The 26,470-nt window shown below is 46.2% G+C and overlaps 1 protein-coding gene across 10 annotated transcripts; it reads right to left on the minus strand.

The window, feature by feature from the left end:
- Nucleotides 1-309: 309 nt before the first annotated feature.
- LOC119170880 (uncharacterized) lies at nucleotides 310-19,419 on the minus strand. 10 transcript variants are annotated; one of them, XR_012893675.1, is made up of 6 exons: nucleotides 18,434-19,416; nucleotides 17,042-17,227; nucleotides 6,228-6,309; nucleotides 3,659-3,714; nucleotides 2,137-2,190; nucleotides 310-560 (listed from the first exon to the last, which is right to left on the minus strand). XR_012893675.1 is itself a non-coding variant. In XM_075886488.1 (4 exons), the coding sequence occupies exons 1-3, from the start codon at nucleotides 18,473-18,475 to the stop codon at nucleotides 3,697-3,699; spliced, it is 246 nt and encodes an 81-aa protein (XP_075742603.1). In that variant the 5' UTR covers nucleotides 18,476-19,404; the 3' UTR covers nucleotides 310-560; nucleotides 3,659-3,696. The 10 variants fall into 10 exon arrangements, 3 of the variants coding, with proteins under 3 accessions (XP_075742603.1, XP_075742601.1, XP_075742602.1); XR_012893672.1 differs by having other exon boundaries at nucleotides 2,137-3,714; nucleotides 18,434-19,408; XR_012893671.1 differs by lacking the exon at nucleotides 6,228-6,309 and having other exon boundaries at nucleotides 18,434-19,404.
- Nucleotides 19,420-26,470: the final 7,051 nt, after the last annotated feature.

The raw sequence follows: 26,470 nt of genomic DNA on the forward strand, positions 1-26,470 counted from the left end.
TTGCAGACTGAGCGCCAATGGGTTTGAAAGCCTCCCTAGTAGACCGGTTTACACACAATGGCGACTGCTCAGACTAATTGCCGGGCCAAACGTAACACGGCTGACCATTGTCCCACCTTACATAAGCGTCAATCTACAGACGGCTACAGGTAGGTTGCAAACGTTTCTTCCTCTGCTTGTTTTTTTTCTTTTTGTCGTTTTTTGTGCCCATGGCATTGGTCCAGTGCACAAGTAAGACAAAATTATACGCCTCTAAAGTCTGTACTTGCTAGCGTGTGAGTAACGCGCAATAAAAGAAAGATTTGAACGTAAGCTTTCTCATTTTATATGTTTATTCCACAGTTGTATAAATGCACTATATTTTTATGCAACATTGCTCGCATAGAACTATTTGCAGAAGGCCTTGTGTAAACCAACTGTACAGTCGATGGAGTAGTATTCCTGCTAGATCAGTTCTCTCTTTCGGTCAGTTCTCGTGCTCTTGGCGGTGAATACGCATTCGGTGTGCGACATTTTACCACCAAGATGTGAGGCTTGTATTGTTCTGTTGCTGGGAAAAGCTGAAAAGAACAAACTGGATGAATAATACTTACAGGAAGGCAGACTATTTACTTGACAAGTTGCACAGTCACATGTGTTTGTAAACTCTATTTGTTCGTATATACACAAAATAAGAAAAACTGTGCACTTACAATAATTATGTCATTGCGCCGAGATTCTGAGAAGTGCTTAAAGCCAGAGCACAGTTTCCTCGTGATAAGTTCCACTTCATTTCCTTTCAATTATTTACCTTAAAGACCCCAGATGGGTTTTAGGGGTAATTATATAAACAAAGATTACAAAGTTCGTCCACAAATAAATCTTGTCGTTTCTTCAATGAAGGCAAGTGAGGTGGTGATGGAAGCGATGTGGTGGGGAAAGTCATTCTAGCCTTTGGCTGTGCGGTGGAAAAATGATGACGAGCAAGTGACAGTACGTGCACATGGATGAGCAACGTTGAGTTAATGGCCTCCACGCATTGAAATACGCATAGGAGGTAGAATGTAAGGAGCTTGGCGAAGTGAACTGTTATAAAAATTGTGATATAATGATAAGCTCGCTATGCGACGGCAATGTGCTATTTACTAGTGCATCCAAACCATAATCTGTTTTTAATGACGAAACACTGATGTCATACGAAACTGATGAATGAATATACCTTACGGCGCGATTTTGGACGTATTCTACGGTGTCGCTGAGATATATAGATCTGATGAGGAGTTCGAATGGGTGATATATATTTGAGTTCAGGCCTAACCAATGTTTTAAATGCGAGTAGTTTTACGTGTTGAGGAGCATTGCGAAGGTTATGTTGGAGAAATCCTAAAGTTTTGTTTGAAGATGATGTGATGTCAGTCACATGAGAGGACCAGTTGAGATCATGCGGGATAGTAACACCTAAATACTTGAACGAGACAACATTGTCGACGGGGCTGTCGTTGATTGTGAGAGGAAGGGTACGATGATTATGACGGCGGGAAATAGACATGGATTTACATTTATGAGGATTTAAGGCCATGAACCACTCGTCACACCACTTCCCTACTTAGGTCAGTCTGCAATGAGATGTGGTCGGTATCGTTAATGATAGATCGATATGACGCAATCATCAGCAAAAATTCAAATGTTAGAGAATGCGCGCAACGGTAGACCGTTTGTGCATATTAAAAATAAGAGGGCACCTAGAACTGAACCCTGGTGGACGCCCGATGTTACTTGTAAAAATGTAGAAGCAGTATTGTTAATAATGACAGATTGTCATCGATTTTGAAGAAAGTTTGTTATCCATGTTAGGACATTAGGATACAAGTTTAGGTGAGAAAGTTTAAATATTAATTTCTTATGCGCTACATTATATTCCTTTGCAAAATCAAGAGAAATGACGTCGGTTACGATGTTACGATCGATGTTTGAGTGGACATCATGAAGAAATGAAGCTAGTATCGTGTCACGTGATAGATTCTTACGGAAACCATGCTGTCACAGATGGGAAAGTCGAGAAAATTCATAACGTGGAAAAATATGACGTCTTCTATGATTTTGCAAGGAATGCTAGTAATGTATATGGAGCGATAGTTTATGGTTATTCACGGTTACCTTATTTGAAGAGTGGAACGACCTTGTTCTTTTTCCAATGGCCTGGAAGGGAGCCTGATGGTGATGGTTGTGGGGAAAACAGGGTTATGTACATGGCAGATACGCACTTGATGTTTTTAATAGCTTGGAGGTGATTTCATCTACATCAGCGGATGAGGATAAGAGGGGACCTAAAACTGAACCCTGGGGTACGCCTGATGTTACTGGTAGAAATGTCGAAGCAGTATTGTTAATAATGACAGATTATGATTGCATAGCTTATGACTGTCAATGAGTGTAGATATTCCGGCTGGTGAAAAATAATACCAGGCATTAGAGGCATCACGTGAACAGAATATGGAGGCAGAGGCATGATTGGCTAAGTTGTAAAAACAGAAGCAAAATCAGAATTAAACAGGTTCGCACACTCTAAGTAAGATGAAACTTCATATTCCCTTAAAATTTTCATACCAGATGCTGATTTAGGGTTGATTACCTGCCAGAATTTTTTAGGGTTATTACTGAGCATTGCGGGGTAGGTCTGAATAAAAAAGGAATGTTTCTGTCGTATAGCGACCAAGTAGGTGTATTCAGCTTCGTAATAATTATGCCAAGAGTTGGGGCTTGACCGAAGTTTAGTGGAGTGAAATAGTAGTTTCGTTTTCTGCTCAAGTTTTTTTTTTTTAGTATGCTTGTGTACCATGTGTGATTGTGATTAGGCGGGAGTGTGATGATTGGTATATACTGCGCAACGTTAGACTGTTTGTTTATGAAGAGCCACCAGTTTTCATTCACGGAGCAATTTTCGAAGCCCGATTCCAATGATTCGTAGAATGCTTCTAATTCACTATTAATTGCGGTATAGTTATCTTTGTCGTACAGGCGGATTGTTTGCCGGTCTGTACAATGTTTCACGGGCGAGAAAGGGAAAGCTGCGTGAATTACTTCGTGGTCGCTAATTTCGCCTAAATAGATAATGGAGGAGATACTACCTGGATGGGTGGTTATTATCAGCTCAATTAATTATGTTTGCGATATCACCAGCTACACGCGTGGGCTCTTTTAGTATCTGTGAGAGGTTTGAATTAAGGCAGCAACATCTAGGAAATGTTTGATTCCTGCATTACCGATGCCTGAGCTAGAATAATCAGTTCGTGTGTGTGGGTAGTTGAAGTCCCCAAAGAGCAAGATGCATGCGCTCGTGAATCATTTTGTTATAAGAAGTCCGCATTACTGTTGGGGGGACGTTAGCAGACACCGACAAGTAGTAGTCGTGGATGAGCGCGACACATAAGCCATACAATTTCTAAGTTCGTTGTCACGTGAACAGTGGAGCATTTCTAGCTGTTTTTTTTTACGGCGATGACAACACCACCATTTCAAGCACTCTGTCTGTCCTTGCGAAAACCGTCAAAGTTTGGTAGTTCAGGCGTAAGTTATTCACTGTCAGCGATTTCATCAGCAAGCCCAGGTGCCAAGATGATAGTAAGCCAAGCTGGAAAACAAACAGTACAACAAAAAAATTAAGGACGACACATCTTACCTTTAAAGAGGGCCAGGCAGATATTTTTCAGTCGGCGTTTACAACCCACTCGCGACCTAATATAACGTGAAAAAAATGGCGTAGTACTTTAGCAACCGAGCATTGTTACGAGGCGCGACGTGAGTTGAGGCAAGGTTTACGTACAGCATCGAAATAGAAGCGTTACATATTCAGTCCTGGGACCGACAGCTTAGTGACTCGAAGAGCTGAGGTGCCTTTTCTCTGACGCATACGTCGGCTGACTGCTTGTCGACGCGCCGCTTGGCTTTTTTATAGGCCCCGGGTAATCCATTACGTGTACAACGTCTAATCGAAACCACCACTGGTAGCGTCAGCTTCCTCAAATCGGGACCCGCCGCTGGGTGACGTGTTGATCTTCAAATCAAAGGAAACGGAGACTGACATGTGGAGAATTGGCATGATTAAGAAGTCCGCACTAGAGATCTATCAAACTTTTAAGCAGGAAATTGCCAAGGAAAGGATCTATGATAATACTCGGGGTAGTTCTCTACTGTTTGAGGCCAGGAAGGGAGTATTGCGAACCAAGACATATCGGGCCAAATACAAAGGAGTAGACACAGTATGCAGTGCGTGTGGAGAGGAAGAAGAAACTGCCGAACACTTGATGATGTTCTGTAAAGGGCTTCACCCTATAGTTCAGGATGATGGCGCAGAGTTTTTGAAAGCACTGGGGTTTAGGGACAGGGAGAGCAAAATAGACCTTAAGCGGGTAGACCTAACTAGAAGCAGGTTATCTGATTGGTGGCTAAAGTCAAGGCACGAGTGAAAATTAAACCCTTCACTGCAAATTACCCGTCCAGCTTTACTATTTAAAGAGAAAAAAGATAAATCTAGTGGTTAGTTAACTAAGTATTACGGCTAGGTGGCGTTAGCCGCCGCCCGATCTGAAGGGTAGAGCCACATCCATCCATCCATCCATCCGGAGCCGCTGCGCTGTGTTGCACCAAGGACGAGTGATGTTGCCACGCACTGCGTAAGACTCGCCCGACTGGATGGCGCTGCTTGCATCATCGGGCTGCTATCGGGCCCGTGAATTGGAGCTCGCCGTGCGTTGCGTCAGACCAACAGGCGCCGCCGCTGGATGACGTCGTTGAGTTGATGGCGTCAGGCAGGCTCGCTCGCTAGCCTTGACACAAATTGCCTTTGCAGAGGCAATAACGTTCGGTGTGGACTCCCAGGCGTAACAGCCCCCCCGCCGCCAGACAATGCGACAGAAAGACGAGCTGCTTCCACATGGCTCGGTTGTCGGGCGCGCTCAATCGCCAGGTCCCTCCAGGTTTGCCTCCAGGGCTATGTGGAGGATGTAGCTCCAGGCTCAGGTCTGTGAACACATCCCATTCTTGAGGACGGATCCAAGCTCCACTGGCTTGTCGCCAAAACTTGTCGACTAGCTTCGCTTGTTTCTTCCGACAATTTTTGGGTCTCAGCACTAGTCGATGGTTCTGCAACTTGTCAAGAACGGTTCGACAACAGACAACACACGACACAAGCGAGTGCTTTCGGTTACCCGAAAGAACACCAGACAAAGTATAGTACAATATATACCTAGCTACGTGTCTATCGAAATTTGGTTCCCTCTACATCACGAGACACATATGAGACACAAGACTCTTAATATGAGAACTCAAATTTTTACACGTACAGCAACGTAAAAAAATAGAATACAACATAAAGTTGGCTTCTTGAGATCACTCTGCACAAGAGCGCTCAGCTAAGGAAGTGATGACAAAATTTTGCCCCGAATCGCCAGCGAAAGACTGAAAGATGGATAAGGTACTAACTAAAACGCACGGCTCAGTGCGTCTGCATTAGCGTTTAGCTTTCCTTTCTTGTAGCGAACGTCTAAGTTGTGCTGTTGGAGTATCATGCTCCATAGTAACCAGCCACTTTTAGGCGACATGTTATTTAACCAGGTAAGAGAGCAGTGGTCCGTTTCGACCACAAACCTCGAATCGAAGATATAACAGGCTATCTTTTGAACGGCCCACACGAGGCAAGCGCATTTCTTTTTCATATGTACTGTATGCTTCTTCCCTGCAGCTCAGTTTTCGACTTATAAACAAAACTGGCCTTTCGTGACCAGCACTGTCTTCCTGGCACAATATAGCTCCCATGCCGCTATTACTCGCGTCGCATTGAATGACAAATCCCTTAGATAAATCGGGTGCCATGAAAACGGGCTTTTCGCTCAGGGCCTGTTTCAGCTTGCAGAACGGATTGTCTTATGCTGAGTCCCATACCACTTTAACCGGCTCGGACTTTCGAAGTGCGTAGGTTAGAGGGCTGGTAATGCTAGAGTAGTTTCTCACGTAATGCTGATAGTATCCAGCTAGGCCCAAGAATGCCCTTATTTCAGATTTTGTGGTTGGTCGTGGATAGTTCACGACGGCGGCTACCTTAATTTCTGAAGGTCTACGCCGGCCACGCCCCACAACGTGTCCCAGGTAAGACACCTCGCCGCACCCTAGGTGACATTTAGCAGGTTTCATGGTAAGACCAGCTTATTTCAACCTGCAGCATGACTCGTAAACGCTCGACATGCTCTTACCAGCTGTTTGAGAAGATGGCGACATCGTCATGATACGGCAGAGCGAACCCAGAAAGGCTATTAAGAACGTGGTCTATCAAGCCTGAAAAACAAAAGGGCCCAGTTTTCAATCCAATGCTCAGCTTAAGTGGACAATAAATTCCATATGGAGGAACGAACGTGGCATAGCGGCTTCCGCGCTCTGCAAGGGGAACTTGCCAATGCCCTCGCAGGAGGCTTTACGTCTTTAGGAGGCTTTAGCTTTTGTATCGAGTACGTTTGGTCTCGAGTTATGGCGTTAAGACGCTGATAATCGACGCATGACATCGGATCTTTTTCCGACACTTGAACCAATATTAGTGGGAATGCATAGTCACTCTCGCCCGGTACTATGACTCCTAACTCCAGCATTTCATCGATCTCCTCTTTCATGATCTGCTTTTGCACAGGGGAACATCGATACGGCTTGCTACGGATTGGCTCCTCACAAGTTAGCTCGATATTGTGTTCAATCACCGTCGTGTTTCCGGGACGGTCCGAAAACACGTCTTCAAACTCGAAAACAATCCTCCTCAACTCCTTTTTTCTGAATTTGACTTGACCTGTAGGCTCCAGGTTCAACTGCTCCAAGATTACATCGGATCCCCTTTCGATTACACTACTAGAAATCAAAAGTTCCGCTCCTTCTTCCTCTGAAGCCTTCAAAAGCCGATTTACGACCGCTTGACGTTGAACGTATGGTTTCATAAAGTTACTGTTGTAAATTTTGTTCGGCCGCCTTCCTAATTTCACTTCATAATTGGTATCAGAAAGCTTCGATATTACTTTCGCAGGCCCTTTTCAATGAACTTCAAGATTGTTCCTTTTGGACGGCTGCAAAAGCATTACCTGACTACCCACTTCAGTGGTGCGTTTCTTCGCCGATTAATTGTAGTACTCCTTCAACAACACTTGTGCAGCCTGCATGTGGCTTTCCACAAGATCTTTTGTTTTTTTAAGCCTCTGAAGGAGGTCGAGAACATACGCAACTACATTAGGGTCCTCATCTAATCCCTCCCAGGACTTGCGTATAGCATTAGCAATGGTGTTGTCCAACTCCTGCCATACACAAGCTCTGCAAGGCTAAAACTAGTGCTCTCATGAGGAGCTGATCTCAAAGCGAACATAGCGGGAGGGATACATGCTTCCCAGTCGCATTTGTGCTCGTAGCAACGAGCTCTCAGTATCAGTTTCAGAACGCAATGCGTACGCTCTACCGGATTAGATTGCGGGTTATGGATCGAGCTGTGCACTACTTTTATTCCACATTTATCCAAAAAGGTAGAGGTAAGGGAGCTGGTGAAGACACCACTGTTGTCCCATTGAATTTCAGAAGGGAATTCAACGCGTGCGAAAACAGAGAGCAGAGCATCCACGACATAAGGGGAATTGAGCTCCTTAAGTGGTATCGCTTCGGGAAATTTTGTGCTTCACAGAGGGTCGTGAGGATGTACCGACAACCTTGCCTTGGCTCTGGCAGTGGCCCGACGATATCAATTACTAGGCGCCGAAAAGGTTCTCTGATAATTGGCACAAGCTTCATGGGTGCCTTCCACTTGACCGTGAATTTCCCCGCTCTCTGACAAGTGTCGCATGTTCGTACAAAGTCTTCGATGTCCTTCCAGCATTTTGGCCAATAAAACTCAAGGAAAACTCTAGGCTTGGTCTTTTTTATGCTGAGATGCCCTGCCCACGCGTTTTCATGCGCCAGTTCCAATAGTTGGCGACGATACTTTTGTGGCACTATGAGCTGCTCATACTTGCGACCTTGCGCATTTGTGTAGTTCCGATACAGGAGCACTGCTTTCTCAAAAAAAAAAAAAGAAACACTCTTTTTCTTTTTTCCCAAGTTTATGCTTTTAATTAGCGCTTTAATCAAAAAGTCCTCACGCTGCTCTCGAATGAGCGTTTCTCGATCAACCCTCGACAGCTCACTCTGACTCAATGGCGCCATGTCGTCTCCTCCGCCTACGGAGACCACGCCAGTCGCTTAAGTGACGGGCCGCTCGAGTGACTGCTCAAATGACTCACGCGGAGAATTTCCTGTCTGAGGTTCCGTCAACTCGCCGCCAAAGTCGCACAGATCAGCAGCTTTCGCACTTGATGCTTCACCACATTGAACTAGGCCAAGTTCCTGCGAAAGCTTCCGCACTTGCTGCCGCGTGAGGGCCATGTACGCTAAGTTAGATAAGAACGATTTCCCCTACTCTTTGAGAAGCTGCTCAGATTTATTGGAAAAAGATAAGGAAAACGATCGTGAAGCGCGGCAGACACAGCCGCTTCGGTGCGAATCTTACCGAACGGGCCCTCAATGACAACCGTAGCGATTGGTTGGCAAGCACTCTGCTCCTCAGCGACTTGTCTGATCCACGCGCATTCTCCTGTAAAGTCTTCCGGAGACACAAACGAAGGGTGGACAACATCGATGGTTGCCACTGAGTCTCGAAGTGCTCGACACGTTTTCCCATTCACACTAATTTCCTGGAGATGCGGCATGTTCTTTTCCGATTATCGGATTGTTGCGAAAGTAAACTAACTTTGTTTACAGTTTACCGCATTGTGCCCTTCCTTTTTGCCGCTGTGGTAGATTAGCGGCTTCTGTGATTAAAACGCCCGAGTGGTATCAGTGCGTTGTTTAGAAACTTCACTCGATTTCTCCGCTTCCGTTTGCCCTTCCCCTACAGTGTCCTTCGTGAGAGACGGGTCTTTCCTGAAACTACGGTGCAAAGTGGGTTTCCGTTTATCAGGTTCCTTTGAAAAGCCCTCTTTTCTTTCATTCTTTTCAACGCACACTGTTCTGCTATGCAACTTTCGGCGTGTGTAATACTCCTCAGCCTACTCTGCTGCCTTGTTAAGCTGCACTTCAACAAGTTTGTCCTGCAGCCAAAGCTTGACGTCATCTTCGGTGCAGCGGTACAATTGCTCCAATGCAATGCATTCTACCACTTTATCGCGATCGTCATAAACACATTCGCCCTTGAGCCATTCAATTAAATAGGCTTTAAGACGAAAGGCGAAGTCAGCGTGAGACTCATTCCCCTTTTTTGCGTACCAGGACCTTTGCCGGAAAGCCTCGGGTGACAACTTGTAACGTCTCAAGAGCACTTCCTTAACCTCGACATAGCTCTCAAGCGCTTCCCTCGACAAGCACGTTATAACGTTGGACACTTCGCCGAAAAGAAGAGCTAACAGGTTCTGCGCCCAAAGAGACCGCTCCAAGGCATTTCGCTCACAGACGTGTTCGAACTTGACGAGATACTTCGGCATGTCCTCGCCGACTACGAACGGTGGCAGTTGGTCCCGAATTCTATGACCGCTGACTTGAACTGTCCCAGAAGCAACGCTAGGCGCTTGCGAACACTGTGGGATTGCCAATTCTATTCATTTCAACTAGGCGCTCCTGTCTCTCGGCCTCCTCACGGCGTTATCGCCTTTCAGCTTCTTCGCGTTTGCGATGCCTTTGAGCTTCTTCGCGAACTTCTACGTCTCGCTTTTCGAGGGGGCCAGGCAAGGCTGGTGTGCCTCGCATGGGCTCCGTATTCTACGATGTTTTTGTTGAGCCAAGACTGCTTTTTTGGTGCCAACAGTGGTCTTTCTTGAACTTCAGCAAGTTGCCGACGCTGCTGGTGAGTGCCTCAAACCTCTTTGTTCTTGAGGAGCTTTGCAAACTTCAACTCTTGCTGAGCGGGGAAACGCCGCCTCGTCAGCCCTAACGCCACCGACACCGGCATCGGGCTCGCGCTTCGACGCGCGTGCGCAAGTTCATTCGGCAACGCAATGGCATACAACGTGAGTGGCGCGGATTTACCTGCCACAGAATTCAACCCAGAAGAATGGAGTGTGATCCTGAATGCCCGACAACGCTCACCTCGACAACAGTCAAAAGAAACCGAAGGAACGCAGTCAAATAAAGCGGCGTCAGCTGCCGAAACGCCAGCACGCAAAACGGAATCACCGCCCAGCGTTTCCTGAAAGCTCGACAACACAGCTGTGGCGCGTCCTCACTTAAAACGACTGCCACGGTTGCCAGTCAATGACTTCAAGATTGTCCTTCGTCCGAGTGCGGGCGTAGATCTGGCCCAATACAACGATGGAGAGTTACGAGCGGCTGTAGTCGCTAACAGCGGACTGCACTCTGTGGTTGCCGACGAAAATCTTGTGTGCACCAATCTGGCCAAGAATATTTTCACCATGTACGCTTCTTGCGCCGACCGAGTTGCCAACTATGCAAAAATACGATAACTCACGCTAGGTGGTAAAAAAGTGGGATTTCACGCGTACATAGCTCCCCCGGACGGGGCATGGGCAGGGATCATCTACCGCGCTTGGAATGGTGAATCACCTCAGGACTTGCTTCAAGAATTACGTCGGGCAAATTCCCTTCTACCGATAGTCCAAGCAAGAGACGTGGGGCGTACCTCACGCTCAGTACTCATTCACTTCATGGCTGAGGAGCTTCCTCCGTCAGTCAAAATGTTTGGCACCCTCTACGCCATTTTCAACTTTCGACCGAAGGTGGAAGCGTGCCTAAACTGCAGACATCGGCTACCCACGAGATGTATGTCCTTTGCCAAATCGCCTCACTTGCTCAAGCTGCGAACAGAAACACCCGGAAGACTATCCCTGCACCCCGCAGTGCGTCATCTGTGGGGACTCTCACAAGACGGGTGACAGGGCATGCAAGCAACGCTTTCAGTGTGGCTTCAGCCGTCTCTCTCGGCCACAACAAAGGCCGCAACAAGAGCACCAGCAGGAGCAGCCCGAGTTCCAGCTCGAGACGGAGTTTTTTTTTCAAGCATTGACGATAGAAATCGTAGCAGCAGAAGCAAGAGTCCTGGACGAAACCGTAGAAGCAGAAGCAGGAGTCCTGGACGAAACCGTGGCAGCAAAGGCAAAGGCCCTGGACGAAGTGCATCACAAAGCCGCGACTTCAGCACCAAACCCGAAAAGGTGAGCTGGGCAAAGCAAGCCTCCTGCTCCTGCTGTATGCTCTCTGACGCTAATGAAAATTCTAAAACTCAGGAGACTATCGAACGTCTAATGCGAGAAAATCAAGAGTTAAAGCAACGGTTGGCACTGGTACTGGAACGTTTAAGTACACTTACAGCTGCCCCACCCGCGTCTTTTCCACCCCTATCCATCTCCCCCTCTGTCATAGAGCCTGATATGGCAGCCGAGTCAGGGACCGATATTATAGATTCCTCTCCACAGCCACCAAAAAAGAAAAAGACAGAGCAACCCGAGTCATCGGAGGATGATTTTAAAAGCACCAGTCAAAAAATTCGGAAAGAACACCGGGAACTCAAACGAAAGGTTAATTTAGGCTTTACGCAAATTGCTGAAAGCTTCAATAAGATAGACAGTATTCTAGACATGTTAGTTGCTCGGCTCGAATCTCTCCCACAATCTCAACCCTCTCCAGCGCCTTCGCAGCCATAACCCCCTCCTGCACCCTTGCCTCATCTTCACCCTCTTCACTCTGCATATGGCAATGGAATCGCCATGGATTAGGAAACAAGAGAGACAACCTCTCACTTTATATACAGCGGTCTACACTGGCCCCTGATGTCATCTCCGTACAGGAGCCTTTAAAAGCTTGCAAACTCCTCGGCTATCAGGCTGTACATTCGCATCCTAGCTCCCCTTGGGCTACCACATATATACAGAGGAATATCTCGTTTATAGCGCATGATCTTTCCGATCTTTACAGTGACTGCCTTCTTCTTGAACTTCTCCCACGTCGTACAGGACAAGGCACATATTTTATTTTGAATATTTATTCTCATCCTAGAGATGGCCTCACTGCTCTTTTTGAAGCAATTGATAGGGCCATCCAAATAGCAAACTCTGCTCCCGTAGTTGTAACTGGTGATTTTAATGTCACGCACGTAGATTGGGGTTACAGGAGAAACACTCGGAAGGGCACCAGCCTTCTTCAATACATTCAGCGAAACAGGTGCACTCTAGTCACTGACTCCATGCTACCAACACGAATTGGCAACAGTGTGAGCAGAGATACCACCCCTGACCTTACTTTCACTAAAAATGTGCGACAAGCTAAGTGGACACACAGTGGAGTCAACCTCGGCAGTGATCATTACATCCTAACAATTACACTGTCCCATGCCAATTTTCGTCCACAGTTTCATTTAAAACCTATTGTTGACAGGGACGAATTTCGCGAAATCCGAGACCAAAACCCGAAAAAAAAGAAATTCAAGACTACAAAGACTGGGCGTCTCAGCTTAAACAGGACGTAGCTCTTAGCGAAAAAGTTGCCCCAGCAGCACATATCCGTGATCCAGTAGACAGCAGGCTACTTCACCTATGGGAGGCCTATCAGAGCTTGGAGAAACGATGCCTCAAGCAAAAATATAATCGTAAACTAAAACGCAAAATGTCACAAACACTACAGCTTGTAACTGAACACGCGGCCGAACTTTCATCGAAGCAATGGAACCAGATATGTAACCGACTCGACGGTACTGTACATATGAAGAACTCTTGGTCCCTACTTCGCCATATGTTAGATCTATGCTCCTCGCGATGTGAAAGTAATAAGCGAATTACGAAACTCTTGTTTGAAGTAGAAAAACAAGGGCAAGACGTTGAAACTGCTCTTAAAACTACGTATTTCCCTGGCCCAAGGCGAGAATCGTTACCTACCTACAATGGAGCTCCCAATGCAGACTTGGATGCACCAATTGCAGAGGCGGAAGTTTGGGCTGCCCTAAGCAAACTTCGCACCACATCTGCTCCAGGACTAGGTGGAATTACTAACAAAACACTCCGAAATTTAGACTCCAAGTCAGTGGCAGCTCTTACCGATTACATGAATCAACAATGGGAGCAGGGCACGCTGCCCCAGGAATGGAACTCAGCTAAGGTGACTTTCATACTCAAACATAATAAGCCGTTAGACCTTAATAATTTGAGACCGATCTCTCTTACCTCATGTACAGGAAAACTGATGGAACATGTAATTCTCAATCGTCTTAATCACTACATGAAACAAGAAAAACTGTTTCCCTCCACCATGTACGGCTTCCGAGCGGGACTCTCCTCTCAGGATATCATGCTGCAGCTTAAAGAGGACGTGCTAAATCCTACTTTTCCACACATCACCAGAGCCATCCTTGCATTGGACCTGACTAAGGCTTTTGATAATGTTTCTCACTCCTCGATTTTACAATCTCTTAGTGAACTAAATGTAGGCTCTCACACGCACAGGTATGTCTCTGCCTTTCCCAGCAATAGGTCCATATGCTTACAGGTGGCCACTTTCAAAACCGATCCCTTCACGCTAGGTAGCAAGGGAACGCCCCAGGGATTGGTTTTGTCCCCGTTCCTTTTTAACGTTACTCTCATACCGCTAGCGCGGGAACTTGCCAAACTTTCTTCCGTCAATCACTCCTTGTACGCGGATGACATCACCATCTGGGTCAATACTGGCAACCATGGCGAAATCGAATAGAAGCTTCAGTTGGCCGCTGACATTGTTTATTTATTTATTTAAAATTCCTTAAAGGCCCTTTACAGGGCATTGAGTAAGGGGGGTAATTGGTGAAGTTTTACAGATCACACAAAATCAATTCACGCGTTACAAAGCGTAACAGCACAATGAAAATATGATGCGGTTTGCAATATAAGTTGAAGTTAACAGGCGATAACAAGAAAAAAGAAAAGGCAATTTTATAGTGCACACACGACAGTGGGAACCGAATACAGTCATTATGGCATATGAAGGCGACATCAACCAAAGATAGCCAGCTGGCTTTACCTCAACGACGTGCCGTAATTTGTTTATAAGTTGCAGAACATACAACAAAAAAAAGCACCAAAAACGCAGAACCTATGCCCATACACAAAAAACATTTCCAGTGTGAAACAAACATAATCGGGCTAAAAAAAATGTGCAGAACAGTGACAAGTCTATTGTGAGAAGAGAGTAAGCAGCAACTGACGGAAAGAATTATTGTCTGATACAGATGCGATGTTATCTGGAAGACCATTCCACAAACGTATGGCGCGAGGAAGAGCAGATGAGTTGAATGAATCAGTTGCCCCGTATAATCGCTTGAAACTGAAGTGATTATGCAACCTACGTGAAGTAATGGAAGGAACATCGAGGTGGAGTGGGTGGGGTCTGTTGGTGTACACGTATTTGTGAAAGAGGCAAAGAAGGGAAATGTCGCGACGAGTGCTCAGGGGTTGAAGAAAAAGATTGTTTTTAATTTGCGTTATGCTGCTGTGATAGTCATGATTGCGTGAAATGAAACGGGCCGCCCTATTCTGAATAGCTTCAAGCATGTTAATTAAGTAGTTGTGATAAGGGGACCAGATAGAAGCGGCAAATTCAAGCTGGGGACGGACAAAGGTTTGATAGGCTAGTTGACAGACGTGAGCGGGACAGCTATGTAAATTACGGCGTAGATATCCTAAGGACCTGGAGGCTTTCGCGCTAATGGTGGTGATGTGGTGAGACCAGGAGAGATTGGGTGTGAAATGGACACCAAGATACTTATAGGATGAAGCCTGTGATAGTGCAGAATTATTGATAGTGTAGTGGAAAGTGCAAACGTTTTGTTTGCGCGTAAAGGAGATTATTTTACATTTTTCCGTGTTCAGGGACATTAACCATTTGTTACACCAGTCATTAATGCGGTGAAAGTCGCTTTGTAGAGTTAAGTGGTCATCGGGGGATGATATAGGACGGTAAATTATGCAATCGTCTGCGAAAATACGCATGCAGGAAGATATTTTATTTGGCAGATCATTTATATAGATTAAAAACAGTAGGGGGCCGAGGACGCACCCTTGTGGAACGCCAGAAGTTACGTGGGAAAGAGGGGAAGGGGAATTGTTAATTATAGTAAACTGCTGACGAAGTGAAAGAAAGTTGCGAAGCCAAGATAGGGTAAGAGAGTCTAATCGGAGGGCAGATAATTTAGAAATCAGACGGCAATGGGCTACGCGATCGAAGGCTTTAGAAAAATCGAGGAAGATACTATCAGTCTGAAGGTTACTGTTCATATTGGAATGCAGCTCGGTTGTTAGTTCTAGCAGCTGTGTTTCGCAGGAAAAACCCTTTCTGATCCGTGTTGGTTCAGAAAGAAGAAATTATTTGATTCTAAGTGTCGGAAAACATGGGAAGCGATTATGTGTTCAAGAAGTTTGCAGCATATACATGTAAGAGAAATTGGACAGTAACTTTCGGGTAAATGCTTATTACCGGTTTTAAACACAGGCACTATTTTACCAATTTTCCAGTCCGAAGGGAGTTGACCTGTCGCTAAAGATTGCCTGAAAAGGTTATACAAAATGTTAACAGAAATGGAGGCGGTGTTTTTGACAATTTTAGAATTAATGTCGTCGATGCCGGCTCAAGTGGAAAGCTTGAGGTTATTAACTAGAAGAGCAATACCCTCGGCAGTTATTTCTATAGGTTCCATGTATGCAATGTCAAGTTCGGGAACGTATGGTACGTCGGAATGGTCTTCCAGGGTGAAAACGGATGAAAAAAATGCGTTAAATGCTGATGTGCAATGACTATCTGAAAGAGGGACATGGTCGTCATCTAGCAAAGATATTTGTTGGCCATGTTGTTGAGGAGAAACAAGTGACCAGAACTTCTTGGAATTTGATTTCAAGAGGGAAGGTAGATCGACAGAATAATATTTAAGTTTAGCAGATTGTACTGCCGCGCAGTAGCTTTTCATAAAATTCTTGTATGTCTGCCACGCGGAGGGCGTGTCATGGCGTTTAGCTGGGCGGTATAAGCGTTTCTTTTTATTTCTGAGTTGCCTGAGAGATTTCGTAAACCATGGGTTTGTTTTATAGTTTTTCACTTTTACGAGGGGGGCATACTGATTAGTTAGTGTACATAGTTTATCTCGGTACAGCACCCAGTTATCATTTACTGAACGACGGTCGAAAAGGGGTAGGAATGTGTCGTTGTAAAAAATTTCGAGTTCGGCGTTAAATTGGCTGCAGTTGGCCTTACTATAGTCGCGAATATTTTTGTGGTCGGTGCCGGAGAAAGGTAGTGGAATGTTAAGAGTTACTTGGAGGAGGCTGTGGTCGCTAAAACCATCTATGTTAAGAACGGTACTTACTGTTTCAGGAACTGTCGTAAGAATTAGGTCGTAATAATTGTTGTTAAACACGCCAACAATATTGGGCTCACCTGCTCGGCGGCTAAATCGTAACTCCTAGTAATTTACTTTAAAAAGCAAGATACATGTCACATTCAAGTCATGCTTGATGACACCCCTATTCGCAGGGTCAATAAAATCAATATTTTAGGCCTTAATATTTCCGACACTGGTTCGAACGCTGACACCATAAAGTTAATCCGCACCTCAGTTCAAAATACAGCTTCCCTCATTAAGCGCATATCCAATCGTCATCGTGGCATGAGGGAAGCAGACACACGCCGCCTCATACAGGCCTTTTGCCTATGCAGAATTACCTATTCTATCCCCCACCTCTATCTCTCACTTACGGAGATCGAGCAACTTAACAGACTCATTCGTAATGCCTATAAAACTGCGCTCCATCTCCCTAAATCAACAGCCACGGATAAACTACTTCAACTTGGGGTGCACAACACTCTGGGAGAGCTTGTAGAGGCGCATCTTTTCAGCCAATATCAAAGACTATCACTCACAGAAACAGGACAGGTACTCCTGCGCCGACTTGGAATCAACGTTCCCGGTCACACCACAGCCACGCACGCAGTTCCCGTCACTGTTAGCAGCAACCTATTAATCCCGCCACTCCCCAAAAATACTCACCCAGAACATAATCGGGCTCGACGGGAAGCTCGAGCCAAGTCCCTTCAGAAGCGATTCCCTCCTGATTCTCCCGCAGTCTATGTAGACGCGGCTGAATATGTAGATCATCGAGCTTTCGCGGTAGCCGTCGTAGATGGATTTCAAAAACTGGTCGCTAGTGCGTCCCTTCCAAATTCGACAGAATCCCTGGAAGCAGAGGAGGCGGCAATTGCTTCAGCCATTGTTCACTCCTCCACTGAGTATATTTTTTCCGATTCAGAAACTGCAATTCAGAATTTCGCCACTTTCTGAATTCATTCCCCGGCTGCTAAAATTCTTGAATCATCTCTTCCGCCTGATCGCCTCATCACCCTCCTCTGGGTCCCTGCGCACTGTGGACACCCAGGCAACACGGCCGTTCACACCCAAGCCCGAGCACTCGCCAACCGGGCTCACAGCGACCTGCCTTCGCTTCGAGGTGCCAGGGATCGACTCCTCAGCTATCACGATATCACGCTATTTTACCGAAATTCCCGCTTAACGTATCCCCCGCCACATAAATCTCTCTCCAGAAGTGACCAGGCTTTGTGGCGCAGACTTCAAACGGCCACAGTGACGACTCCTTTTCTTCTCTCCCTTTTTACACATGGCGAAACCTCGCCTCATTGCAACTTATGTCCTAGCACCAGAGCCGACTTCCAGCACATATTTCTGAATTGTCCAAACAAACCCAAGCCTCCGTGGCAAGGGTCAGAACACCAGGAGCGATGGGAGGCTGCTCTGCGCAGCTCGCAACCGGGTTTACAGCTCCGGACAGTGAGCTGGGCCAGAAGGGTCGCCGAAGCACAGCAGTGTCCGGCCACCTAGAGCGGCCCGAGGGCTCGTCGTCATCCTGATTCCACTTTCCCTACCACACCCCCCTCAAATGATTCTTTCGTGAATCAATAAAGTTGATTACCTACCTACCTACCTCTCGCCTTTCAGCCCCCTCGCAGCGTGCTTTGATATCCGCCCAGGCTTCACCGACTTCCTCAGCCGTCACCCCTTCATCCTTCATCGATCGAAAGCAAGGATCGCTTGCTTTCGTTTCGCACGGCCCAAAGTAAGGTCAAGTTCGTCACAAATTTTGGTGAGTTGCTTCACTTTAAGGGACATCGTTCACACTGTCCCCTTGCTGTTTGTCCCTGCTAATCTACTTGACACACCCGCTCTAATTCGACTAGCAAGACGCGCAAGCAATTCTTAACACTGCCGTGTTTACACCCTCTGCATTAACTTTGGGTTCAAAGCGCTCCGATTTGGCTTAAAACGAACAAAGCTCACTCACTAATGCTTCACACAGCCCTTCGCTAAACTACTATAACCTGCGCTATAGTATTCTGGTGAACTGAATCGAAAACATGAGGCACTCACCGCATCGATGTCGCTGACGCCGGCTGATCCCGCAGCTGACATCCACTGTTACCAGGCGCGACGGCAACACGGACCCGAAGGCGCCACTGCAACGCAACTCGCCGCTGGCACCACTCGCACCATCGCCGACACTGTTGCATATATAGTGCGCTGAGGTCACGGGCCGCCAAGGTCACCAGACGTCTGGTAGCGTACGTTCCTCAGCTCGCGACTGCTTCTGCACAGAGCTGATAGACGAGCGGACAAGACGACAGTGAGTTAAGGCAAGGTTTATGTACAGCATCTAAATAGAGGTGTTACATATTCGGCTCTGGGGCCGACAGCCTTGGGACTCAAAGAGCTGAGATGTCTTCTCTCTGACGTATACGTCGGCTGCCTGCTTGTCGACGCGCCGCTTGACCCCGGGTTATCCATTACGTGTACAACGTCCTATCGGAACCACTGCTGGGGGCGTCAGCTTTCTCAAATCGGGACTCGCCGCTGGGTGGCGTGATGATTCTCAAATTCGGAGCCGCTGTGCCGGGTTGCACCCAAGCACGAGTGATGTTGCCACGCATTGCGTAAGACTCGCCAGACTGGATGATGCCGCTTGCATCGTCGGACTGCTATCGGGCCCGTGGGTTGAGGGAGCTCGCCGTGCGGTGCGTTGCGTAAGCCAGACCGGCGGCGCTGCTTGACGACGTCGTTGAGTTGATTGCGTCAGGTGGGTTGGCTCGCTGGTTTTGACACAGATTGCCTTTGCAGAGGCCATGACGTTCAGTGTGGACTCCCAGGCGTAACAGCATGCATCTTACCAGACTTCCTTTCAGCACGGCGAGACCCTTGGCCATAAAACGGGGGACACGTCCAGTGGGCCATAAAGTGGGCCATAAAACGGGGGACACGTCCACCAGTGTCAGTGGTTGTTTTTGTGCGTGCCCACATACGTGTGGTGCAAGGAGGAGAGCCCACAAAACTCCCAAGGAAATCAGTGACTAAAACCCTTGATCATGGGAAAGTACCACCATCCACTGTACTCGCCGCCGCGCGCTCGACCTCCACTCTCCCTCCTCGCCCCCCTTCGCGTCCTCATGGTTTCTGAAACTTTTTCTGCGCGATGATTGGTCTCCTTCGCGGTTGCCCTAGGAGACGCATGGATCTTGCGCTTTTCTTGTGTTGTTCTTTTTTTCTCGTGCCATTTTTCGCCGACGCTCTGCGTAACAAACGTAGCGCGCCCTTTGCTTTCTGTGCTTTGTGCGGGCGCTAAGCCGCGCTCTTGCGCCTATGGCTGCAACAACCACAGTGAAAATGGTTACGCGCTTGATATGATACCATAGAGTAGACGCGATGGCTTGGCAAGCAGCAGTGGCTGCACAAAAGATCGGCCGAAAAAACTTCGCTCCGACAAAAACAGTGTACTTTGCGAGGTAAGGTGCTTTTCTAATTGGTCGTATCAAAGCATCACCAAATGCTGCATTTGAAATATTGTTTCGGCCTGCTCATCAACACACGTGTTTTCTAGGGGTGAAGCTCCTTACGCCGAGAGTCGTATGTCCCGTGTCGTCGTAGTCATCGTAGTAGCCAGTTGCATTGCATTAGATGTCAATAAAAACAGTTTCACAGCATATCCACGGAGTGAATGATGATGAGTGGGACGAAGCGTGCGTGATGAGTGGGTGGACAGACGGACGGATGGCCGTTCATCCGTCCGTCCACACGCTTCGCCCCACTCGTCCTCATTCACCCCATGGACATGCTATGATTTTTTTCTATAGGCTATTCGTGCGTTGCTTCAAAGTGAAGTTGTCATCAATATGCTGAATTTCTTTGTTAGAAACAAAAGGACAGTAGAATTGTTTAACGTTTTTATACAAAATTATGTCGGGAAAGTTGCCCCAAATGTACCTTGTTACGTTCAGCCAGTCACTGCTAGAAATACCCGCCGTAAGCATGATGGATTCTTGGCCCCCATATTTGTGCGAACTAATGCTTACAAATACAGTTACTTTCCCAGAACAGTTGATGAATGCGATTCACTGCCTCATCAGATTTTTTTTCGGCTGACAATTTTGCTATGCCGCTGGAACGTTATCTACTAGGTGATTATAGTGTTCAAATGTGTTATAAATTTTGTTGCTGTTTCACAGACATGTGACTTCTGTTAGCGCATGGATACATGTTTTTTTTTCTGTTACGACTCACTTGATGTTTCTTATGTCCCTACTGCCTGGACCAAAATGCTGGTCTGCAGTATAAATAAATAAATAAAAATACTCAGCTCTTACTTCTTCAGCTCGCATGCACCTCAGTAATCGTATAAAATGCACTACTGTAGTTTGATTTCGCTGCGAACAATTACGTGGAATGACACAGCTTCTCGAACGCGCTTTTTGTGGCTGTATACGATTCGTTTCCGAGAACGTTTGTTGGAGAAAACAAATGAGTAGATGAATAGAGATTACACTAATTGACACTCGTTTATATAAGGGTATTTATTTTGTTATTTGTTTTAGGGGTGAATTCACACACGAAAATCATGAAAGAGATGCGGTTCATCAAAAAAAAAGAAATACAGAGGCGCAACGAAAAAAAAAGGCCATAGCACGGTGATAGCGACTGAGCCGTTTTCTAGGAGACCGTGGCCGCAATCGTTTTGGTCACGCCTGCATTAATATGTCTTCTATTCCCCAATAAGCAACTATATTATATTTTACACCAGTGAGCCCCCCCGCGGTGGTCTAGTGGCTAAGGTACTCGGCTGCTGACCCACAGGTAGTGGGATTGAATCCCGGCTGCGGCGGCTGCATTTTCGATGAAGGCGAAAATGCTGTAGGCCCGTGTGCTCATATTTGGGTGCATATTAAAGAACCCCAGGTGGTCCGAATTTCCGGAGCTCTCTACTACGGCGTCTCTCATAATTACGTGGTGGTTTTGGGGGGTTAAACCCACAAACCAATAAATCATTTTATACCAGTGTCACATGGGTACTTCTGAGTGGCATCAGTCAGTCCGTATAAAATCTTTTGGTCGCTATCGACGTGCAGATTATGGTGACATTACTTACGCAGAGTTTCTCCTCTCACAAGTCACCCGATCACTAGTTTCTTTGACAAAAACGTGAAATCACAGTTTTATGTAATCATTTGCTTATGTTTCTGTTATAGTGGTATATAATTCACTGTTGGCGACACTTAATCGTATTGGCATTGCTCATTAGCCTTCCTAAGTTTGGAGATCACTGCGCAAAGCTACTTTCACGCCGAGAAGATGAACACATGGCTAAATGACCCGCCATCCACGAAGTCATTGCAATATGTGACACTGTAAGTACCTGTGTCATATACTGGCGCACATTCACAAAAAAAAATCCGAACACACACGGACATGCCACAAGCGAAACTACATCAGATGCAATCGTAGAGCTTGTTATCATGCGGAAGAAAAAAAATCCGCATCGTAGAGCGCCCCATAAAAACTTTTATTTAATTAGCATGCTCCACTTATACAACCTTTGGAAGAAGCTAATTATTTAATAAACGGTTGCCTCAGTGTTTTTCTACTTTGTTATGACCATATAAAACAATTTCAGCACAACTGTGGCGCGCAAGCTGCCGCGAATAACCCGCCTTCATTTAATTCTGCGGCGCTCCCGCGGGAGCGTCAGCGAAAAATGGCGCCGTGCGCCGCGCGTACGGCAAGCTGGCGAGGAGAATCGAGGAGGAAACGCGCGCGTGGAGGAGAGTGTCGCTACTTTCCCAAGATCAAGGGAAAGGGATCAAGGGTAGTGACCAGTCGCTAGCAAACCATTTGAGCTGCGCGGACGTCCCCTTTTATTGGTATCATTAAATAAGTTCGTTTTGTTTTATTCACCGCATTCGTTTCACCTTTCGATATTTCGCAACTTCAGCCATCGAGTCGTAGGAACACTACGACTTTCGCGGAGTTTTTTTTTTTCACATAGCTCATATGGTGCTGCCGTTTTCATATCTATCAGTCAGCGAAATAAGCATTACACGTGTATACTGCACTAATAACTGGCTTCTATAACAAAAACGTTGCGTATCTGTGATCATAGACTAGGGTTTCGCAGTGTATACGGTTGCCCGGGCACCACTAAAAAATCTTCATTCGGGATGCTATATGAGTATTACGTGTTACGCAGTTTCGAAAATCGTCCCCCAAGTACCGACGTAGCAAAGGGTAGGTGATAGATAATAGCAACAAAACTTGCAATATTCACGCTGCATACACGATTCTTGATGAGAGCTGAGATGTCCTTGATGAGATGTCCTTGATGAGAGCTATCAGCAGGTTTTGCAAGTGTTCCAGGAATGCCTTGAACCACTTTCTCTCACGCATGAGCTGCCGAAAACGGTTCCCTGAGGTTTTTAGATTTGATACTAACATGTTCAGCTGGACACGTTTGTTGGACGTATAAGCCACGGTGGAAGAAACCCCTTTTGCCGTACGCGTTTTCTCACAGCAAACTGGTAAAGCGAAAAATTGTAAAAGCATGCATACATAACGCTTTAACGAAATCTTGCTTCCACTCAGTGCAGCGAAGTTTCGACAGGCAGATTATCCGTCTAGAGGCAGCAGGCTATCTCGGTTCGTTGCTAGTTTCTGCTAGTGAGAAGCTGCGCAGACAGTTAAGAGTAGGTAACTATGGGGACGGTTTACAAGAAGGGGGGCGGTGATACCATATCTGCATGGTATCTCGCATAAACTCAAGAAAATAGGCTAAAGAGCGGGCATGTCAGTGGTTTTTTCCACACCACATAAATTGTCTCAGTTATCTGTTCGAACTAGTCCCATAGGAACCACCGGGAGCAGCTGCAAGATTAAGCACCGAAAAAAAGTTTGTTGAGTGTGCAACAGAGATTGTTTATAGTGTACCCCAGTCTTGTGGACTTGAGTACGTAGGTCAGCAACGCAGGTACCATAATGTAAGACTTCAGGAACATTGCCAGAAAGTAAGAAATGCAGGACGGGACGGTTCCTTAGCCGCTCATTGTTCCGTATGTGGGTGCCACCCATTGTTCGAAAAGACAAGGGTTCTCACGTCCCACCCTAACGAAGGCGCAAGACCTGTAATCGAAGCTGCAGCAATCGCTCGAGGCAGCTGCATCAGCAAACCATCAATAGCGTTATCTGAAAAAGAATTGGCGTTTTTAAACTCGGCAAGTGATGGTACGGGGTGAGCAAGTGGTTTCTCGCAGTCTCTTTTGACCTTTGCTTTTGTGTTTTTGTTTTTGGGGGGTTTCTGCTAAGCAAGTGATCTTATTGTCTTTTTTTTTAACATATACATGTGCGCCGTAGAAGTAATAAATTTAGTTGAAAATCTGCGCTCGCCCTCGTCTCTTGTGTTAGTTGTCGGATGTTTTCGCGCTGAGAAGTTTAAAAATGCATTACCAAATAGCCCAATTCACCACTTTACTTCAATACACGCGATTCGTCGGCTGCCACTTATAACTCTTTATTCTCACTGTCAATAAAGTTTCGTTTTAGAGTAGCTTGGGAAAGAAAACACCTTAGATGCATTTCTAGAATAGTCCGTGCACTGTGTGGCACGCAGCATGCAGCAATATTGCGGGACTTGTGACGAATCGGATGGTCTACAAGCCAGCAGGCGCCGCGTACACGTAAAACATGAAACACGACGCTGGTGCCGTTCCTGTTAGAGTATCTCCCGAAACAACGCTTGAAAAGGTGTGAGCTGTTTCTTTTCAATACTTCGCGTTAATAACTAGAATTCAGTACGAACTTTAGTTCTCAGAAAGCCAACAAAATTGAATTAATTGTCAAGGTAGTGACGGCAGCAGGGCGGGATGGAACTGATCACGTGTTCGACGCGCGCGGTCGTGGTTTTCCAGCCGCTCTGGTGTTTTCGTTTTGTTTTCACTTCTCCAGCGTGAACGCGCCCAACAAGCGCGGCGGGGGCGAAAACATGGCGGATGCGTATGGCCATAGCCTCCTATATACTTTTGAAAGTATATAGGAGGCTATAATATGGCGAGGCGGCATCAACCCTTTCAAAGGATGACCGCACTCTGAACGGGGGTGCACGCATTGAGGAACTCTTCGAGGAAGTGGGAAGTCGGACAGAGGCAATCGAGACACTCGATCATGGAGGAAGTCGGACACAGGCAATCGAGCATTGATTATTGTCTTATGACAGAGAAAATCTATGGCAAACTTAGATGAGAATAGACGAAGAAGGCATTAACAGCTTGGGTCGTGATCATAAACGCATAACATTAGAAATTGGATATAAAACTGAAAAAGAGAAGAAAACTATTAGCTGGGAAGGAAAAGCCTAAAAGTTGGTGGAACAGAGAAACCCGGGAAGCGATCGCGACGTGAGGCATCACGGGAGCTTAGACAGGCAAAAAGGGAGAAGCGGCCACAGGATGAAGTCAACCAAACATGAGAAATATATTTAGTGAAAAAACAAAAACATTTTGCAGAAATTGGTCGAGGCAAAAACAAAAGTGAAATTGTACGTTGGATGGCAGATATTTGCGAAAAGAAGAAGGCAGCGCCTAGAATATTTTGGAGACACCTAGAAGCCCTAGGTAGGAAGTTTGTCACAATGCAACAACATATGGTAGATGAAGGAGGAAATAAATTGGAACTGTACAGAGCACTGGGTTATATCCGAAAGTTAACATCAGATTCATTTAAAAAGGTCACCCAGGGGACTTCCCCGATTAGTAAAAGTACGGAAAAGAGTGCAACCGAAGAAGAGGTGGTACTTAAGATTTTCAATTGGAAGAAAGTTGACGGGAAAATTCCTAAGCGCACTACTCCAGGCTTAGATGGGATTCCAGTCCACCTCAATAACGAACTATAGGACATAGCACTAAACAAGCACTGCTGAAATGCGTAGAAAAGTGCTTACAGGAGAAGGAAATACCAGACACTTGGCGGAAAAATAGAATAAAGGCAAGGGAGATAAAGTCAACATTCGCTCCTATAGAACGCTAACCATTACATCTGTGCTATATAGGTTGGCCATGCAGACAGTAAAATTAAAAGTAGAAACGTGGGCACAGCAAAACAATATTTTGGGAGAACTTCGGAATGGATTCCGAATCGACAGGCGGTTGACAATAACCAGTTTGTTCTTATTCAGTGTATAGAAATATCTGAAATAGAAAAGAGGCCATTATACGTAGCTTATGTGAACATCACTGGGGCGTATTACAACGTTAATCACGAAATTTTATGAGCATTTTGAACGAACTGGGCATAGGTGACAACTCTATACAGCTTTTGAGAGAGACTTGCCAAGAAAATACAGTTTGCATAGAATGAGAAAGAATAACTAGCAATGACAGCGTTGAAATTAATAAGGGGCTGAAATATGGATGTCCTTTGTGATCGACGACTGCTATGGATGCTGTACCTGATGAGAATGGAAAAAGTGCTCGAAGGTAGCAATATTGGGTTTAATTTATCACACAGACAGGCTGGTGCGATGGTTGATCAGAAGCTTCCAGGTCTATTTATACAGACGATATTGTCCTATTTGCGAACAGTCAAGACGATATACAGCGGCTGTCAGTTATAAGCGGAAAGGAAAGTGAGGCTCTAGGACTAAGATTTAGTGCAACAAAAGGTGGATTTATATGGTATTCAATGATCACGAAGACCAGGCCGTCTCAATACAGGGCCGCGAAATATCGAGGGTAAGCGAGTACAAGTACCTCGGAGTATAGGTAAATGAGTGTGACGTATGAAGCGATAGTTGGTAGAGGTAGAGAAGGAAGAAGTGCAGAAAGGAATAAACATGGCATATGAGCCAGGCCACGTCACCCATTCATCGTAGCATCACACAAGTCGACAGGATGGAGACCTGCCTGCCCCTTCATTAGTCGCTCAGCATCGACGCAGTTCTACGCAAGACACCCTGACCACACATGGACAACCGTGCAAGCGCCTAGCAATACCCATCGACCAGCATCATGTCAGAAGCATCTACTGACCTTCCCATCCCCAAGTACACCGGAGCAGCGGACGATGGACCCGTACAAGACTGGTTCCACCTGTTCGAGC

Source organism: Rhipicephalus microplus, chromosome 2, assembly GCF_043290135.1.
Source record: "Rhipicephalus microplus isolate Deutch F79 chromosome 2, USDA_Rmic, whole genome shotgun sequence".
NCBI lineage: Eukaryota > Metazoa > Arthropoda > Arachnida > Ixodida > Ixodidae > Rhipicephalus > Rhipicephalus microplus.

Bases quoted from the DNA above. Each gene is read 5' to 3' on its own strand.
- LOC119170880 (XM_075886486.1), bottom strand. From the start codon at position 18,475: ATGTCAGCTGCGGGATCAGCCGGCGTCAGCGACATCGATGCG. The intron at 17,228-18,433 runs GTGAGTGCCTCA...CTCTGCTTCCAG, and splicing joins GCGTCAGCGACATCGATGCG to GGATTCTGTCGAATTTGGAA. The intron at 2,191-17,041 runs GTGAGTATTTTT...CATCACCATCAG, and splicing joins CGAGCCCGATTATGTTCTGG to GCTCCCTTCCAGGCCATTGG.